Source organism: Physella acuta, unplaced genomic scaffold (genome assembly GCF_028476545.2).
Source record: "Physella acuta isolate Inbredline_101_S28 unplaced genomic scaffold, ASM2847654v3 ptg000008l, whole genome shotgun sequence".
Lineage (NCBI taxonomy): Eukaryota > Metazoa > Mollusca > Gastropoda > Physidae > Physella > Physella acuta.
Window position 1 is genome coordinate 1,458,561 of NW_026731528.1, and position 20,433 is coordinate 1,478,993.

The 20,433-nt window shown below is 36.5% G+C and overlaps 1 protein-coding gene across 4 annotated transcripts; it reads left to right on the plus strand.

The window, feature by feature from the left end:
* Nucleotides 1-2,788: 2,788 nt before the first annotated feature.
* Nucleotides 2,789-18,533, plus strand: LOC131957740 (organic solute transporter subunit alpha). Of its 4 annotated transcripts, none has more exons than XM_059322767.1 (9): nucleotides 2,789-2,878; nucleotides 11,222-11,390; nucleotides 12,492-12,649; nucleotides 14,926-14,999; nucleotides 15,710-15,868; nucleotides 16,253-16,364; nucleotides 16,622-16,874; nucleotides 17,224-17,443; nucleotides 17,993-18,533. In XM_059322767.1, the coding sequence occupies exons 2-9, from the start codon at nucleotides 11,306-11,308 to the stop codon at nucleotides 18,018-18,020; spliced, it is 1,089 nt and encodes a 362-aa protein (XP_059178750.1). In that variant the 5' UTR covers nucleotides 2,789-2,878; nucleotides 11,222-11,305; the 3' UTR covers nucleotides 18,021-18,533. The 4 variants fall into 4 exon arrangements, with proteins under 4 accessions (XP_059178750.1, XP_059178672.1, XP_059178518.1 ...); XM_059322689.1 differs by lacking the exon at nucleotides 2,789-2,878 and adding an exon at nucleotides 2,914-3,006; XM_059322535.1 differs by lacking the exon at nucleotides 2,789-2,878 and adding an exon at nucleotides 3,676-4,013.
* Nucleotides 18,534-20,433: the final 1,900 nt, after the last annotated feature.

Consider the following 20,433-nt stretch of genomic DNA (forward strand, 5'->3'; position numbering starts at 1 on the left):
TATCATACAATTCTGGACCTTACGACTTAACAGTTCCACTAAAAGCCTGTAAACACACATTGTTTAAAATATTAATACTTCTCCCGATTCCTTCTTGGAAATACTTTTAACACATGGTCACGCGAGACATCTGAAGTCTCGCGAGACTTTCCGGCCACCTGAGCTTTGTAACGCAGTAGGGGGTGTTGTAAGACTTCGTCCAATGGTTCGTCTGGCTTAAGGTCGTCTGCACCGAAGCAGACGGCTGGGTACAGTCAACAGTTGTAGGTTTGGCATGCAAAAGACGGCAGTTAACGTCTGCTGTGCCCCCGGGTTCAACGCTGGAAGAACTACCACACGTGTGCAGGGAAAAAATGCAGGGCTCACGTTTGTTTATTTTCATGTACACTTGTGACATCGTCTTTCTGTACCCCTCCCTCTGGTTACTCATGGCAACCAAGATTTTAGCAGTGATTCTATATATATATATATATATATATATATATATATATATATATATATATATATATATATATATATATATATATATATATACACAAATATATTCCTGCATATATCCTACATATGTATATGCCTAGATATATCAAATATGCATATATATATATATATATATATATATATATATATATATATATATATATATATATATATATATATATTTAAATGCATATATTTGCCTAGATATATGCATATATATATATATATATATATATATATATATATATATATATATATATATATATATATATACATATATATATATATAGTCACGCCGCCTCCGTTCTCCTCATCGTCACTAAAACCTTCGTCCTTGGTGTCGGAGGTAACACCCACCCCGCCTCAGATGTCCCCCCCCCCTCCCCCACTTCATGCAGGTTGCAACAAAATAAGCATGGCTCGACTAACGGCCAAGTTAATCCTGACATAATGAGCCTTCAGTTAATCCATACTGGCGAGTGACCTTTCAGCTTGTGACAGTTGGTACCGAGTAAGGTCATTTTGTCTGAGATTTTTCCACAACTCGAGTTCCCATGCTTTACTTCCACGCCCTGGGTCGGCTCTACTTTTTAAAATCATTTTTCGACGGGTTAAACCTAAAAAAAAACAATTTCCACAATGTTGATGTTATAAAACATAAAACTTATGTAACGGCAATCTGCATATGCGCGTACATGCTGGAGAAATACAATAATGTCTTTCACACTTACAATTATTCACTGAAAGCAATTTATTTCTAACAAATATTTATAACACAACACATCATAGTGCTGCAATGAACCTTAATATTTGAAACTGAGAAATAAAAAACGAATATTACACAGAGAGGCCCTGGATGATGAATACGGTCTTTGTTTACCCTTTCAAGTAATTTCGTTCACGTAATAATAATAGCATAGCGTTGAGAAAAAGGGAGGTAATAATATACAATAACTGACTGTGTTTATATAAAATACAAGGGCGTATTGGGATTAGCCGTCAATTTGACATGTTTTCCGCATTTAAAAGGAATGTTTTTGATGTGGGCACACCTCGCACTTAGTTATACACATTCAGTTTGAAACATCAAGAACGGCTGGTGGAAATTCAGGCCACATATATAATATAAACACACACACTTATATAATATAGGCGTATATATAAAAAAGGTAAACACATTCATACAACACTTAGGCCTAAACATTTTTCAACATCTAAGCTGACGGGTAGCCTGTGATGCTGTTAGTTTTTGAACTTTCGATCTAATAGAAGCTGATCTAATTAACCTAATTATAATCAATGACACGCGAGTTCGCTGACCACCTCGACCTGACCAAACTCCTAGACCAGACTAGCAGACGTCACGATGCTAGACCCCCCCTGGAGGTTACGTGTCCCGAGTGATTGACATAAGTACGGGAACACCCGACACTGTGTTGTTCTATGGGAGTTTTAGCCGTGTCTTTTTTCCGTTTCACATTTGATATCGATCACAAGATACCTAGGCTTCAATCATAAAATAAGTCACGTGATTCTATAAATAGCTACACGCTTCAACTGTTTTAGCTTTGTGTTTTACAGAAGCTCGAGAAAATCGATCTTACTCTTAGGCGAGAGAAAAAAAGATTCACCCCTCCCCTCATTTTTTTCCCAGCTCTGTATCGATACTAACTAAACCTACTGATCTTTTTATAACCTACCGACTTAAATTTGACCCAGGTTTTTACGCAAGCTTTCGCCGTTTTTTCCATTTCGGTATCGATATTGACCATCTAACACGAATATCGTCACAGATCCACCACAAAGCAGGCAGTTACAGCCTCACCTGGAGTAATCGATTCTGGCCGCTACGTGAACCCATACTCGGAAACTGGTTCACTCGCCTCCGGTCGACCTCTGAAAATATCTTTCCAGCGTTTAGACTTCCGTCTGGAAGCAAAGCCAGCATTCTTGCTGAGCAGTGGTTTCCCTTACTTTACCCTCCCCTCTTTACACATTTGAAAGAAATTCCCTCCGCCCCTCCCCTCTCAAAATGTTAAATAAACACGCCGTAATACAGATTTACATAGAATTTTTTTCCCCTGTACTTACAAGCACGTTGACATTTCGCGATCCTTGTCAACGAGTCCCCGCTCCACAGTTTGAAACCCGCTGACCCGCCGCTTGCCTCGTCGCCATCGCATTCGCTGATTGCTCTAAAACGAACCAATCAGATCACGATTCGAGTCGGAAAAAATATAAACGAAAAACCGAACCAAAAATATTTTTTCTTATTTTAAAAAAAAAGGGAAAATGTGAGAGGGGGGGGGGGGGGGGAGAGAGAAAATGTGCCGGCAGCAAACAAGTGGGCGGGTGTTAGCAGACGACGTTTTTCAATTCCTCGGACCAAATATTATTTAAGGTGCGTTAACGCTGTAAAACCACCAACAAATACAATTTTTATCTGCGTATTTCACGACATTTTGGGCTGTAGATTTTTTCTCCAGTTTTTTTTTACGCGACTGACGTCTGCTGTTGTTGTGTTCTGAGGTAAACAAGCAAAGTTTAATTACTAGTGTATTGATTCTGTCGACCCGAGCCTGCATGTCCGTTTCTTTATGTGATGCAATTTGCCTTTAACTCGATGGCTACTCGTAGTGACCATCAACCGAAACACAACATAATTTTACTGCACACTCCTCGCTCGATTATTAACATAATTTTAAAATAAAATAAAACGCACGAAAGGTATATTGATTGATATTTTATTCTAGATCGATTGTATTGTTTTGATTCTCATTCGGATTATCGAAAAACAATTATCAAAACTACATGTTTTGAAACATTGTTACTGTTATCGGTGATTCCTTAAATATATAATGGATATATATACGTGTATATATATATATATATATATATATATATATATATATATATATATATATATATATATATATATATATATATATACATAGATTTACACACACTTATAAGACTTAACGGTTTGAGCATAATTTTAAACAATAGTCTATTAATAGTCTGCATGTTGTTTTCGTCATTGTGAGTAATTAGGGCGGTTCATCTATCACTCACCCGGAGTTTTTTAAAGCTTAGGCTTAGGAATTTGGCATGTAGGCAGGTTATTTCAGACACGGCTGAATTTAATGTGTTTTTTCCCGCCACTTCAGGTAAGGGCTCTCTACCGTCTGCTCTATACAATTTCTTATAGTCTGTTCACATTTTCCAACCAACACGGTTGCGCACGATTAATTCAATGAAACCGCCTCCCGGCAAGTAGATCCAGCGGGGAAGTAACTCCTCCGCTTCGCGCGGCTCGTGACCTAGTTAGAAGCCAGCAGACGACAGTACCTTGTATTATTTATTTCTGTGCAAGCATGTTTCGTTTCATGCATGGCGAGGCAGAGGGAGAGCTTTGACCTAGGTCGACTATTTTCTTTTTATCTAAAACACAATTTTAACACACACAGGCCAGCATAGAGTTCGTGTGACCCACATTTTTATTTCAGCGGTTTACTTACAAGAATTCTTTACAACAGGTAAGTTTTATTTTTGTTTTACCGTAACAAAAATTGTCTGCTTAGTCACGTAGCTTAAAAAATAGGTTGTGTCCAAAATATTAAAACAAGGCTACATAAATCTCGCCTTCTATGAATCTACATTCACCAGTGTTATGTTTTGAAATGTGTACCTTTAGCTAAATAACGTGGGAGGCTTCTGTACGGAAATATGGTTGAAACGAGTGCCGTCATTGACTTGTGGTGTGTTCCCATGCTAGATCTAGAATCTAGGCGAGTTCCTGTCAACATGTTGGCAACAGGAAGTGTGTTGTTATCCGTGATTTGAATTTTAATACACTGGGCTTCTAAAATATTGTTTACCACGAAACGATCTACTAACGGCATGGTCTTGGCACGTCACACGTGATGTGGAGTACTGTAAATTCTTATTAAAATATGTTTTTTTTAAAAAACCATTGGTGACCTAAGTACAGGCCTACTTACTTAATATATCCAAACACACGATTCATGACGTATTTATTTATACGGTCGTAACAAAACAGAAATCAGATAACACGTGTCGATATTATTGTTGTGACAGCCTAGCTGGCTCTCGCCATACTTTGTCGCAATGTTGATACTAGAAGTAAGGTGGGCTTGGAACTGGAGTAGATACTCAGTGGCGTAGGCAAGGGGGGTTATAACCCCTCCCCTGGACTCACACCCCTATATATATATATATATATATATATATATATATATATATATATATATATATATATATATATATATATATATATGATTTTATACATATGGAAAAATGTTTGAACCCCTCCCATTACCAATGCCTGCCTACGCCACTGTAGATACTTGTTAAAATTATAATATTTTATTTCAACCCCTCCCTCCCCCAGGACTTAGCATGACCCCCCCCCCCCATACCTAACAGAAAGAAAATGTATAGGCTACTTTAACAATTCTCACAATTACCGCCCCCTCAACCCCCACCCCCGGGGGCAAAATGTCTACAAGATAACATGATAACAACACCAGCCCTAACAGTGGCACCGCCTGAAAACAATATGAACTAGATCTATACTTCAATAATCTGCCTTGATTACTTTTTTTTTAAAGTGCCATTTCGATGAAGGTGCGCCACCTTAGTTGCTATGGAGACTAGATACATTATAAACAATACCGTGCTACGGCTGAGTTATCACCACCTATGTTGGCGCCAGCAGCGTCATAGGACTGTCAATACAATGTTTTATCGAAGGGGTCATTCGTATATGACGTCAAGCTTCTTCTTTGACGATTCTCATCCCCACACCCCACTTTCCACATTGTCATAAAATTTAAAAACCCAAACCCCATTATCGTTACACTTTCTGACCCTCCCCCCCCCCCCCCACCAAGCGTGTGACACTCATCAAAGTGACGTCACTAGTTGCCACGCGTCGTTGTGGGTCAGAATCAGTCGTTGACTAATTAATTAATTAAACATGTAAGGCTAGCTTTGATGAAAATACGATACGCACAAAAAATAATATCAATATTCATTGCTTGCAAGGGGTGTGGATAGTGGGGGGAAGGGGGCGGTGGCACCATCCGCATTGAGGACTGATAGGGTGGCACCATCCTTGGGGGGGGGGGGCATAAAGAGAAATGTAATATGGCAACATCCGTAATGTGGGCTGAAACGGTGGCACCACCCTTGGGGGGGGGGGGACATAAAGAGAAATGTAATATGGCACCATCATTGGGGGTGGAAGAGGTGGTATCATTCATGGAGGGTGGGGGACATAAAAAGAAATGTAATAGATCAAACACAGACGTACCGAGTGTTTTATCAATCGATCCTAATTAAATTAGCTTGCATAATTAAGAACAGGTGACACCATCCACGTGGGTGATAAAATGTAACTTCGCTCATTTCAATTTTCGATAGAAGGAACAGCTTGGTCGAGGTGGGTGTTTATTAACCTTGTAAAGTCTTCCTTTGTTTCTTTCTTTATCTTCTCTTGTGCGTATTGTTCTTTCATTCATTCCCTTATTCATTCTTTCTTTCATTATTTTTTCTTCCTTTCTTACTTTTCAAAATGTATTTTTTCTACATATCTCTCTTTCTCTCTAACACACACACATATACACACATCAAGGCAGACACACACATTCTCTCTCTCTTTGTTATAAATAGCTTTAACGCTTCAAGTTCACTTCAACAAGTTGTTATTGGCCTATTAATCTTTTAAAGACTTTCACAAGCTCAACCGAATCCAAAAAAGAATGACGTTGTTGCTTCTTAATTCCCTCGCTGTGTGAGTACAAATATACCCAGATAGTTTGTCGTCTGTATTGAGAGATCGAGTGAGACATAAAACTTGTGTCCGTTCAAAATGTGACTGATTTTAATACGTAGCGATACAAAGGCGACCTTGTAGAAGCCACAAAAGAATAGGGAAGTTTGTGAAAGCAGCATCGGTAGATATTGGCCTGGCTTTGTTTTAGATTTTCAATAATCGTTACACCAGTCTTTGGTTAAATCAAGCTTGCGGATTACTCAGTTTTGTTGATTTTACATAACGTTGTAGTGAATCTGGCCAATTAAAAAAATGTTACATGTAGAATTTCAAAAATAAAGTTTGTTGTTTCTTTAAATAAAATTGCTACTATGAATGTCAACTCGCTGGTATGTATAAGTTCGTAGTTATAAACAAAATAGAAAATACTCTTCCGAACCTGACGGTCCATGGCAAAGGTGAGTCCACCTGTTTCAGTGACCTCGGTATGTGAAGGGATAGTGGTCAACACTATACCCAGCCACCTTCCCTTTCCCTAATCGTAGTTAGAATTTAGAACATTATGCAGCTGTCTGATATTCTTTTATTTTGAACATTTTGAATATTTCTGTTGTTAAGTATATTTTTCCTGCGTTAAATTGAAACCTAGAATAGCGACATCTGTTTTTTTTTTATTGTCCTGCTTCGAACCTGTTACAATTCTGCTAAACACTTTGAAATGTGACGATAACAAAATACTTGTCAATGTCGACTTGTTTCTGTCAGTGTGAAACGATCTGTTATTTTTTAAACAATATCTGGGAAGTCTGGTCAAGAGACATGCAGATCTTCTTTCTGGTACCTGGCGAAGAGGCGGGCCGACTTTATCAAATCCAGAACTCGTCCTTTCGTGTGTTAATTCTATGGTGTTTGAAGTTTTACTCCAAACCTATAGGATGTGTTTTAATGATTTACGTTTTCGCGATTTTCCAGATTGTGTAATTTAGGAAGAATTAAGTCGAGCTGATATAAAGAAACATGAACTAATAGTCGGCTAACGATGCTCAATTTCACTCATTGGCGGCACAGGGTGGGACCGGCCGCCCACGGCGGGACTTTTGTTCTTGTAAAACGGGATGCCGGAATCGTAGATCGGCCCTGAGAGGCAAGTTTTGACTGCGATATTTGTTTTTCTTTCAGCTTGGGTTTCCTGTTATTAAGACTTGACATACATGATGATCAGCACTATCTCATTATCTTAGATTGGCTAACGTTGTAGTCTTTAACAGCCGTTGTAGTGTTTTAATTAATAAATTAATTTTTTGTTGTTGGGGGGGGGGGGGGGGGATAAGTTGAGCTATGTTCTCAGATAATTCCTTCTTAGTAGAAACATTCCTGATTGTCACCTGCTCCATGCGGTTTGTGTGATTGTTAACTTTGTATACGTTGGTAATGTGAAATCATAGAATCGAACCAGGGACCTTTCACAGCGCTTGTACCAACGTTCATCAGTTTGCTGTCCAGTGGGGGGGGGGGGGGGGGTGATATTATGTTGAAAAAACTTAACTGTCAAAACTGTGTTTTATCCTGTTGAGATAACAAAATAGATAAGGGAGGAGTGACACCAAACCCAAAATGGAAAATTGTTGGAGAGTGTGGGGTGACACCCTCAGTTACCGCACCGGGGGACAGCCGACCTAGTGACGCCATTGCTGCTGTCCGCAAAGGCTTGTGTATCTCTGTACATAGCAGTTTCTTTCAGACATCACTTCGGAGGGTGGAGGGGGCGAAGAAAGTCTACCGCCCCCCCCCCCCCCATCGAAATCGAATGTATATAATATATACTTTTGCCAGTGTCCGCCCCCTCCCCCCCGGAGGACCAGTATCATTTCTACCTCCCTAGTTTCCTTGTTATGTGGAAATGGCAGCAGTTCAACTGAAAAATAACTTTTCTTTGTTATTAAACACTTTTTTTTATCAAAGGTACATTAATTTCACAATTAAAGTTATTTTTAGGAACACCAGCTTGTAAAATCGATTTTAAAAAAATGTTAAATCAAAATACGTCGTTTGATGTCATTATTGACTGTTTATGATTAATTCTGTGTAATTTTGTAATTTTACTTTAAAACAGACTTTTAAAATTGTGGATGCTCCGAGCCATACCATTATATCATGCATAGATGTAACTCGCTTGAAGATTTAAAATCTATGTACGGGTATATGGTTTTAAGGGCCTATTAAAATAAAGTTGATTTCAAGGGATTATACGAGTCATATTATTTAATGGGCTAAAACAAGTCACACAAGTGACTGATTGCAAACAGTGTTTCTTCCAGACTTTCTCCGGGGGGGGGGGGGCGGGGCGGTAGACTTTCTTCGGGGGGGGGGGGGGGCGGATACTGTTAAAAGTATATATTTTCTATATAAATTATATAAATTTCATTTCAATCGGGGGGGGGGGGGGGCGGTAAAAAAGATGCCTGGAAGAAACTCTGATTGCAAACACTTGTCACACCTGATAATAGGCTAATGATCTTTCGGGTTACGAGCTAATACAAACAATTTCATAGGGCCAAACTTTGAAATGATAATATGGGGCTCATCATTTCCTACCTTGGGCTGACTCTTGATTATTCCTTGCTTCCATACTGCCGACGTATGTGTGGGGTTTAAGATAACGGCCAAAAAAAAACAAACTATAAAACTACCCAATCTAAATAGCATTGACAAAAAGGGATCCAACAAAAAGACTAAAAAATGCTTTCAACAATAGCTAATTTGTCTAGAGTCTAGAGCTTAAATAACAGTTGTTTTTTTATCGTGAAACATTTTGATGGAAATCAGTTTGTTTGGAGCTTAAATAACGGGAACCTTTTTGTCAGAAGCTGAATTGACGGGAGCCCGATTGTCAGTAGCCGTAATAAAGGGGTAGGTTAACAAATATCTGGCGACTTTTTGTACCGGTTGAGTTTTTGTGATATCACCTATGTTACGCCAAGAGTCCAGAGGAGGTTGGAAAACTTACGGTGTAGACCCAAACGTGAATGGGGGAAAAAAAACTCCCAGATCTTATTACATTCGTGAATCGTTCGTTAAACCACAGTAAAGCCCTTGTTCATAAACTAATTCCCCGGCTTATATTTAATGTCTCTTTGATTGACAAGGACAAACTAAACCGTTATATCAAACGTCAGTCGTTCTTTTTTTTTAAACCAGGTAAACCGAACAGAAATTTGATACATCAAGATTACAATCATGTCATGAAAATACTGTTTGTTTACGCTTTTCACAAGTTACCAGCTTGGTAGTTAGTCCACATTTTTTTCACCCAGCTTTGTGGATTCTAATTGATACAGCTGAATGAACCGTAACTGGGACAAGTGTGTACATTGAATGTAAAACTCTAAACCCACCACGCCATGAGTTGCGCACAGTGACGGTCTCAGCGCGTGCTCAGCTATCGATTGGCCAATTTTGGTTTCGTCTTGTACGACACAAGGTCACGTGCTTCGTATTGAAAACCGACAACCTACGACATTATTATCAGTTCGACTCCATTTTCCCCCCTCTCTCTCACTCTTCCTCTACGAAGACGGCGAGGGGTGGGGGAGATGAAAATCTATTATTAAGACAATTTATTCTTAAAATTTTAGACACGTTGCCGTGGCGACAACGATTTTTCAATGTGGTTGGGTTTTTCAGATGTTTATGATGGCGAGTTATATTTCTACAAACGTAACAGCTTATGTCTACTGTTAGCTTAATGGCCAAATTATTTAAATAAAAACTCAACATTATTCTAGCCACATTTTAAATTCGAAATATGTTCAAAATGTTACATACATGTTGAACATAATTAATAAAAAAAAAAATTAGCCTTGATGTTAATGTTGGTTTGTTTAATGGATCCTGAAGACAAAGAGAAGAATATCGATTCGGCCGTGGTAACAGTGTAGAGGGTATGCTAATGTAGCGGGCAGCAAGTTCTGAAGTGATGTTACATACCGTCAAACCAACGAGACAGTCACATGACCCTTGCCACACCTGTAGTAGGCTAATTCCCAGGTGCGCGACCTATTTTTCCTAACCCTGAGGTCATATTCTCGCCAACTATATATATATATATATATATATATATATATATATATATATATATATATATATATATATATATATATATATATATATATATATATATATATCTGTGTGTATAATTTTTGTTATTTATATATGCATGCATGCATTTATTTATACTGTACAACTAGACTGCCCCCGCTGCATTGCTACATTCTTATTCTCGTCTGGTCCTTGGGGAGCATACGACACTTTCGCTTCAACTTCAATCGATCCCATCCTTAGTCTTAAAAGATGTTATGCAGGTTATTTTTGGACATTGTACGCATTACTAAAACAATGCTGAGATTTTTACGATCTGAGGATTTTTCTGCACATAATTCAGTCGAACTGTCTAATCTTCAGTAATATCCAACAGCCAATCAACATCACCAGAAACCTTCAGCAATAGCTCAATAACATGTTCAGTAGCGATCAATAATAGCTTTCAATAATAGCTCAATAATCTTTAGTAACTTCCCACAGTAGCACAATATAATCTTCAGTAGCCTCCTACAATATCGCAATATCATCCTCCGTAACTTCCTACAATAGCTCGATATAATATTCAGTAGCCTGCAACAAAATAAGCGCAATAATATCTTCAGTAACTTCCTACAAAAGCGCAATAACATCATCAGAAACATCCAACAATAGCTTAACTACGTCTCACCACCCTCCACCCCACCCCCACAATACCTGATTGCCAAAAAAAAAAAACCTGATTAAAAAGTCAGACAATGAAATAGCCCCCGCGGCCATTAAACAAAGACCAACACCGCCAATTATCCCAGGATCCTGTCATCACTGACGTCTCTCTGTCACTGTCCGCTTGTTGTTTATCTTCCCCAGCCACCAGCGACAGTGCCGGAGCAGCCCTATGATGTACGGCTTGTTTGTGTAGACAGACCAGACCAGTCTTGAACCCGCCACACGATGGAGAGAAACACCACCCCCGCCCCGCCCCTCAACCACACGGACTCCTCACACTTTGTACCCTTTTCAGATGAATTTTTTCAAAGTAAGCGTTCATCTAGCGTACAGTAACGTATAGGTCTTGATAAATATAAATAAGTATATATATATATATATATATATATATATATATATATATATATATATATATATATATATATATATATATATATATATATATATATATATATATCCACGCATGTGTGTACATGTATATGTGTATAATCTCGGTTAATTATAGCCTGCTGCAACTTTCCTTCTATGCTTATGACAAATGGTGCAGGAAAAATAATTCCTACGCTGTTAATTTATGCGCGACATACATCACCATAGCTGAGGTTACAGTAACACTTCACTAGCAACTGTTCCCGTAGTAGCTACAGTCACGGGAAACTTTTCACTCTTTCGCCTAAAGCAGTGGTTCTTAACCTGGGTTCAATCGAACCCCAGGGGTTCAGTGAGTAAGCCTCAGGTATTCGAGTCATTATTCGCGATCGAATTTCGTCAGTTCGGACAATAGAGCTATTTAGAAGGGTTCGGTGCATGCGCATATGAAACTGGTGGGGTTCGGTACCTCCAAAAAGTTTAAGAACCACTGACCTATAGCTTTTATTAACATGCTTACAAACTTACTTAAATTTAAATCCACGAGGCTCATCTTTGCATCTTTAAAAGGATTAATCATGTTAATTATTACATCTTAGTATTATCAATAACGGGATGAGCTAATGAGCCTGTGGGATTAATGAAAGTTTAAAATAAAAAGACAAACAAAGACGATATGTGTTCTGTAAACGCTACTGACGCCATAGATATCATATTCTCCTTTTTTTCACACCGCACAAATCAGTTTGTCAGAATTTGGAATTCTGTATTACTTGAGACTATGGGGGACTAGCCTAGTCTAGTCCCCCCCCCCCCCACCCCACCCTCCTGTCAACGGACAGCACGCCACGGATTAGCGACTGTATTATTATACCACATATCTACCATCGCATCCCAAAGTTAAGGAGAACGTCCTTATATTTCTGATTACCTTTACATCTGACTGTGTACTATTAGATTCTGACGTTTAATATAGGACCTGAATGTTTATCCACCAAGGTCACGTGATTTAAAAAAAAAAAACAACATTTTTTTTTCTTAGACTTAACGGTAGCGGAGACCATTTTCGTCGTTGTTTGTGCCTTGGTCACCATAGCAACGCTTGCCATCTTCGTGGAGGAAGTCGTGTATGTGACCCGTCACTACAAGACAAGTAATGACATTAAGATCAAAACCTTACAAGTCCTCAGCATTCTCCCGGTAAGTCTCAGATAGGTATCTGATTTCTTAGAAAAACATTCTCACACACAATCTCTCTCTCTCTCTGGCATCTCCCTCTCTTATATACACACCTTTCTTTCACTCTTTCTCCCTTTTTCTCTCCCTTTCTCTCTCATTCCCTCCCCTCTGTCTCTCTGATTTCTCCCCCTCCTTTTCTCTCTATTATCTCTCCCTTTTTCTCTCCCCCTTTCTCTCTCTCATTCCCTCGCCTCTCTCTGAAGTTAAAATCACATTAAACTAATGGCAGCTTTCATCTTTTGCTTATATTAGTTACTATTTATAGGTCAGCTAAAAAACATAGTTCCAAGATCAAAAGCCTCTTACTACTGGTCAAGTAGAGCTCAGTTCTTAACATTCCCAGGGTGGTAGAAAGGGGTGGGGGTACGTCCAGTGGCGTAGCGAGGCCGGGTGGCACCCGGTGCGGCACTTAATGGTGTCACTCCCACACCCCCAGAGGCGTAGCGACCCTTCCCGGGGACAAATTTTCAATTTTTATTTTCGATTTGCACCCCCCCCCCCCCCTTCAAACTTTCGATTTGCATCCCCCCTCAAAATTTCGATTTGCACCCCCCACTCAAGTTTTTCTCTATGTGTTTCGCTATTTTTTGCCTTGGTGTCACCCACCCTGGCTAAATGGTGTCACCCGGTGCGGTCCGCACCCCCCGCCCCCTCGCTACGCCTCTGGGTACGTCTAACACCCGACCATAATTTAGGTAAAGAAAGCGTGAGTGAATATGTCTGGTCACTTGCAGTTTTCAAAAGTTTAAAGTAAAACACACATAGCCAGATGTACATTAGTTTTATTTGTCCCGAGGAGGGGGGGGGGGTGGTGAATAATGCAGGTGATAGAACAATGGCCAGGACATTGTGCGCAAAATCGGCTGGAGTAGTTTTGTCGAGATATCAAAGTTATTGGTCGAGATATCAAAGTTATTGGTCAAGATATCAAAGTTATTGGTCGAGATATCGAGGGTATTGGTCGAGATATCAAAGTTATTGGTCGAGATATCAAAGTTATTGGTCGAGATATCAAAGTTATTGGTCGAGATATCAAAGTTATTGGTCGAGATATCAAAGTTATTGGTCGAGATATCAAAGTTATTGGTCGAGATATCAAAGTTATTGGTCGAGATATCAAAGTTATTGGTCGAGATATCGAGGGTATTGGTCGAGATATCGAGGGTATTGGTCGAGATATCGAGGGTATTGGTCGAGATATCGAGGGTATTGGTCGAGATATCAAAGTTATTGGTCGAGATATCAAAGTTATTGGTCGAGATATCAAAGTTATTGGTCGAGATATCGAGGGTATTGGTCGAGATATCGATGGTATTGGTCGAGATAACAAAGTTATTGGTCGATTTTTCAAAGTTATTGGTCGAGATATTGAGGGTATTGGTCGAGATATCAAAGTTATTGGTCGAGATATCAAAGTTACTGGTCGAGATATCGAGGGTATTGGTCGAGACGTCGAGGGTATTGGTCGAGATATCGAGGGTATTGGTCAAGATTTAAAAGATTGTTGTCGAAATAGTACAGATTTTTGGTCGAGATACTAAAGATTTTGGTCGAGATATCAAAGATTTGTATCCAGATATCATAGATTTATATCGAGATATAAATCAACAATTATGATCAGGGTATAAATTATTTTGGCCTGAGTAAGCTTAAAAATTTTGTTCAGACGATTGAACCTAAAGTTACAAAGTTCTTAAAAGACATTCTATATGTCCTACTTTAAGGGTAAAGAACGGTAACTCGTACCAGATTCGCCCACCTGTGTATGTATAATTCCGATGGTGAGTGAACGTGATAAGGTCTACCTTTGCTTGAGGCCGATTGTTGTACAGGTTCTCATACAAAACCCCACAGGACAGTACATTATTATCCTGTAGAACTTTTTCTTCTTTTGTCGGAATCGCTGTTAAATGCCAGGGCAGGGTCAAGGTTAAAGCCAAGGTTACGGGGCTGGTTACGATGCGATAAAAAAAATTATACTGAATTTATATCGTGCTGAAGTTTAAAAATGTTCCGTAAGTTATAAATAGTAGGAGATATTGGTTGAAAGCAATCGATTAACTTCAAAGAGCATCAGAAAAACATTAGGCTTACTGTCTTACCACCCACCCCCTAATTAAGTTATATCATTTATGACCATTCATATTTCTCATTATTTTTAGCTTAAAACGCTGCATACTAAAAAATTTCGATACCATTGATAATAAATTGCATATTTTATTTTTTAATAATTTTAGGTTATCTCCCTTGTTGCCTTCCTAGCACTTTGTATTCCAAGGGCGAATACCCCGTGTCATTTGATTATCTTCACGTAAGTAAAAGCCAAACTAAAATGGTTTTAAATATCTCCTCAGTATTACCTAATTTTGGTTAATTATTTATTGTTAAAACATTCTTTGGAAATGAAATAGGTCGATTACTGTATGTCAAAAATCATTCCCTACACGTCAATACATGGTGTTTACAGATTTCAATCAGATAAATGAAGTAAAGTATTAAAAACTGAATACACCATTTTTGTATGTAAGTCGGATAAGCAGGCTGATGTATGCATTAACAAGTGTGAAAGCACATAAATAAAACTTAACTTCATGAAATCAAGAAAGTAATAGGCTCATTTAAATTTCTCAATAGATTAAATTTTTACATAAATACTAAAATACCACTAAACTATTATGCAGTGGTGGAAAAGGTAAATGATATTATAGACATGTGCCAGTTTGGTTGTTTGGTCTATCCAAGTTCAGTGATAGAATGTTGAAAACAAAATATAGCCATTTTGGTAGGGCTTAAATCTAGGCCTTTAATTAGGGCCTGCTCAATTAACATAATCTGGTAGGTATGAATTCTTGTAAATTAAAAAAAACCATCTAAAGTATCATAAAAAAAACAAAAAACCCACATTTTAGTTCCCTCTACATTGTAACAGGAGGCCTAATATTTATTATTTCAAATAGATAAGACATAACCTGTCTTGGCATGTTTCCTGTTTAAAATCCAGCTTTGTATGTGTTGTTTCAGGTACATCTCAGTAACATTGTATAACTTTGTGAACCTGATGATCCTCTACTGTGGTGGCCTGAAGCAGATGCTGCCTGTCCTGAAGGATGCCACAATTGAGCTTCAGTCTCCTCCATTCTGCTGTTGTTGTCCCTGTCTGCCATCAAAGCATGTCACACAGTAAGTCAGGACCACATTTGCTTTGTTTTTTCTATAATTGTGTTTAAAAATCATTCTCATCGTCTTTCCCATTCAAAACCCAAGACACATGGGGCATATGAAGTAGAGTTTGTAAGAATTTGGTTGGGTTTTTTTTTTCATTTCTAACTTGGGCTGTATTAAGTAACTAGAAGCAAAGCCTGTTGAAAAAAGGCAAACAAAATACAAAAACAAAAAAAATACATGTTGTTTAAATCTAAACATTTTTTTTTGTTTCCCTTTCTATCTGTCCCTTTTTCTGGCCATTTATGCCTTCTGTATTTTTATGTTATTTGGTTTTACAAGACACAGATAGACTTATTGCTTTATTAAATAGTATTATCATCATTTGATTTTTTTTCCTAGGCAAAATGTGCAGAGGTTAATTATTTTGGTCCTGCAAAGTGCCCTAAGTCAGCCAATTTTTGCAGCTCTCTCCCTTTTCTTGTGGATAGATACTAAATATACCAAAGGAAAAGTGAGTTTTTTTTTTAACATTTTAATTTTAATTCTATAGTGAAAAGTTAAAAACTTTAATGTATTTGCATTTCTTTTCTACACTACTTATATATTATCAATTTAATCTTTTATTTGTTATTTATGACCAATTCTGTTTTTATTATTACTCTGCCTGGTATTTTTCTTAGCTTTCATGTTAAATTATTTCTCTTTTTTTCATGTACTTATAAGCTTTATTTTAATGAACTTTAATAAAATATTTTCATTTCTTTACAGATAAGTCTTACAGATTCATACCCCTATATTACATTTTTCAGTCAAGTTTCATTTTTATTGAGTCTTTATGGATTCATCATGTTTTTTGGTGTCTGCAAAGTATATCTCAAGCCAGTATTTATTTTGGTGAAATATTTGTCAGTGCAATTGATAGTCTTGGTGTGTCTTTTACAAGAAGCTGTGTTTTCTATCTTGGCCAAGTTTGGCCTGCCTGCTTCTCGAGGAATTTTATCCTCTGATGTGAGAGGCGAAGGTAAAATTCCTGTGGCTAAAATTAATTTTTTGTATGCTTAATTACAGTTTGATCGAAGTGGAAGATACAACTCATAACAGCTGTACAGAATATTAAAAAGCTATGAGAAAAATTAGAACTAAACATATGACATATTTAAAAAAAACTATACAAATAACTTGATCCTAAAATTGAATTGTTACAGATTATTTTGTTAGTTATCACAAACTCTGCATAATCAATAACATTTTCTTGCATATTCAGTATAATTATTCATAGAACACAGGCTAACAAAAACCGTAATCTTTGAAATTATAACACATATTTTAGAAAAAATTGTAAACTAACATAACTTGAACATATATTTCAGCTTACTTCTTGATGGCCGTGATCATACAGGTGATGCTTTTATCTGTGTTGAGCCGTCACGTGTATCGGCATCCCCATGATCAAATAAGGAAACTCAACACAGACCATGATCAAAATGATGGAAACAATACCAACCATGACACAATCAAATGTAAAATATTGCCTGGAGATGAGACAGAAAGCACAAGGGCATTAACTTCAGACCTGATCAGTGATCAAGAGTAAGTGTTTACAAATCTTTATAAAAAATAATAAAGCATTTGGTGGATTTATTTTGGTAATATGATATACTTATGGATTTACTTTGGTAATATGGTATATAATATGAAATAAAATTGTCTATACAAAATTAACAAGTCTTGATTTTCATCAATAAAATATTTCCTGTGATCATAAATCAAACTTAATGTAACTTTGAGTGTATTTATAAATAAATATTAAAAGCTTAAAATTCAAGGTTGACACAAACTGGAAGTCAAATATTATATTTTCAGGCTTAAATAAAGCTTTTGATAAATATAAAGTAAGAGTTTTATTTAATGTGCTGGCAAACAAAATATAATTTATTAGTTCAACTTACAATAAAACAACAATTTTGTTATAAAATTGTTGATGAAAAAAATGTCAACTTTTCTGTACTGCTAAAATATATTTTATTAGACTATACTTTATTTGTATGGACAATGCCATTAAAATATACAATTAGCAGTAAAAATTCCAGGTTTTTTTTTTAAATTTAAAATAATACATTTTTGTATTTTATTTTTCAGTCTTAATAATCCTGCAATACCAGTCTGATAGCTCGGACCCAACAATAGAGCCCTCAACTAAATCTGAACTGGTTGTTTTGAAATTCAACTTTTATTGTAGATGGCTCTATGTGAAACTCTCCACTAATGTGTGTCCAGAACTGGACATTGATATTTAATTTCTTGTAATGTTCATGTTTCAATGAGATTTCAAGAAATATTTTTGTTTATTATTTAAACTGAGATTAGAAAAAAAAAACCTAATAAACTGTTGGGTATCATTTTTTAAATTAAAATATTTTATTATATTATAACCAATAATTGCATTGTTTCACTGTTGAAAAAAAACCACAGCATCAGTTAAAGTTGATGACTACTCACCAAGAACTATGGAGATTGACATGTTTCACAATTCAAAGTGCTACAGGAATAATATAATCTGGCAAGTTCCTAATTGTTACAGGAACAATGTTATGTTGACTGATAAGTTTTAAAAATTATAAGTTTTACCAGAACAATGTTGATTGAAAAGTTAATTTGTATGTTAAAGTTCAATGAATTTTTGTAAAAATGTGCAAATACATATATTTAAATATTACAATGCTATCCTCTTATCTGCATACATTTTGAAAATTTCAAACATAAAAAAAAGTTGGTCTTAGATTTTTACAAATTAATTAAAATGGTGTGTCCAGGTAATGCATTTAGATCTGTGTCCAAAATATTTTAATTTTAAATAAATCCCTGAGCTTCCATGATTTTCTCAGGGCCAAAAATTTATAGCCATTTTTGTTTGGCTTTTAAATTGTACATTAATATTTTCAAATCTCTCATTTTACATTTTGGAATATACATCATAAGAATATACTCAGCATAATCAGGATTTTTCAATATCTGGCCATGCACTGTAGAATTGAAATAATGAAAACTACCTCATGCAACTGAGATATATTAGCATAAGGGCTTCTGATTGAATATTAATGAAAATTTGTCTGGAACTCAAATTTAAAGTACCCCTTAGGGAATAGTTAGGATTGTAACAAATGGCCAGGTACACTTCAAATTTTAATCTCAATGAGATTCAATCTTCCTCCCCAACAAAAGAATTCTGCAGCACAGTCAGACTCACCTATCATTGTATGGCACTGGTTTATGTTGGTATCAAAATTGTGCTCTTATTTCTCGTATTTAAAAAATTGTGATTATAGTATTTGAAATGTGTAATATATTTTTTCAGTTTTACAACCCATTTACAATTGACTTTCTACAGTTTGGGTAAATAAATTATATAATCAATATTGCATATGTGGCAACCTAGTATTAATGAGTGTTCACTGGTGTACAGTTGTTTGCCTTAGCAGTAGCAAAAATGAAAATCAATAAGATTAGTCTGTTGTTCTTTTATTAGAACTAGTTTTTAGTTTTTTCTTAATTTCAGGAATTCACAAATTTGCTAGTCTATGAAAACCTTGACTTTCCAACATTTGGAGTTTACTTTTTTTTCATATTACTAGTTGACCATGTTGTTGTACTATTTATATAAATGTTATTCATAAATGTAATATTAATTTGTGGATTGAAATATCTTACATTTTTAGAATATTTTCTTTTCTTTGTGATGTTAAGTATTTTTGTCAGTTCAAGTTACATAATATTGCATGTAGCTTATTTTTAAAAATATATTTATGTATCGTTTATTTACCTTATTTTACAACTAGAAAATTTTAATGCATGCATGTGTTATGAGATTCAAATATTTTTTAAAATAAAAAAAAATGATCTCATTCTAATTAGAGATTTATGACTTGACTGAAGTTTTTGTTTCTGTGTGTACAGATTATCTTAGGGTTTTTCATATCAAGGCTTATAACCCTACTTTAAAACATACAAAAGTTATATGTACTACAACCAGTGTTTCTTCCAGACTTTTTTCTCCGGGGGGGGGGGGCACTTGAAATCTTCGGGGGGGGGGGGGCGGACACTGTTAAAAGTATATATTTTCTATATAAATTTCATTTCGTTCGGGGGGGGGGGGGGTGGGGGGGGGGGCGGTAAAAATTTTTCGGGGGGGGGGGGGGGGCTGAAGAGATGCCTGGAAGAAACTCTGACTACAACTGGTGAATCACACCAGATGATTACAGTTTACAGTAATGAGATGCATCACCTAATTCCACCTCAAACTTTTGGAGTTTCTGTATGCAGAGTATAACAGTGGTAAAATGCAGTCTGTTAATTAACTCAGATATGCACATTAATCTTAATAAGATCTAATAATTACAGTTAGTTAGCTTTTCATTACTGAAATGGGAATTAACTACTGATACTGATTAATTGAGTAATATGTCTATCATAATTTTTTTAATTAGTATAATTAGCATTATTGAGACCTGTTACACTTAATTAAAGTGTGAAAATAAACAATTAGTCCGCGTGTTGCTCAACACCACTTCACTCAACAATCC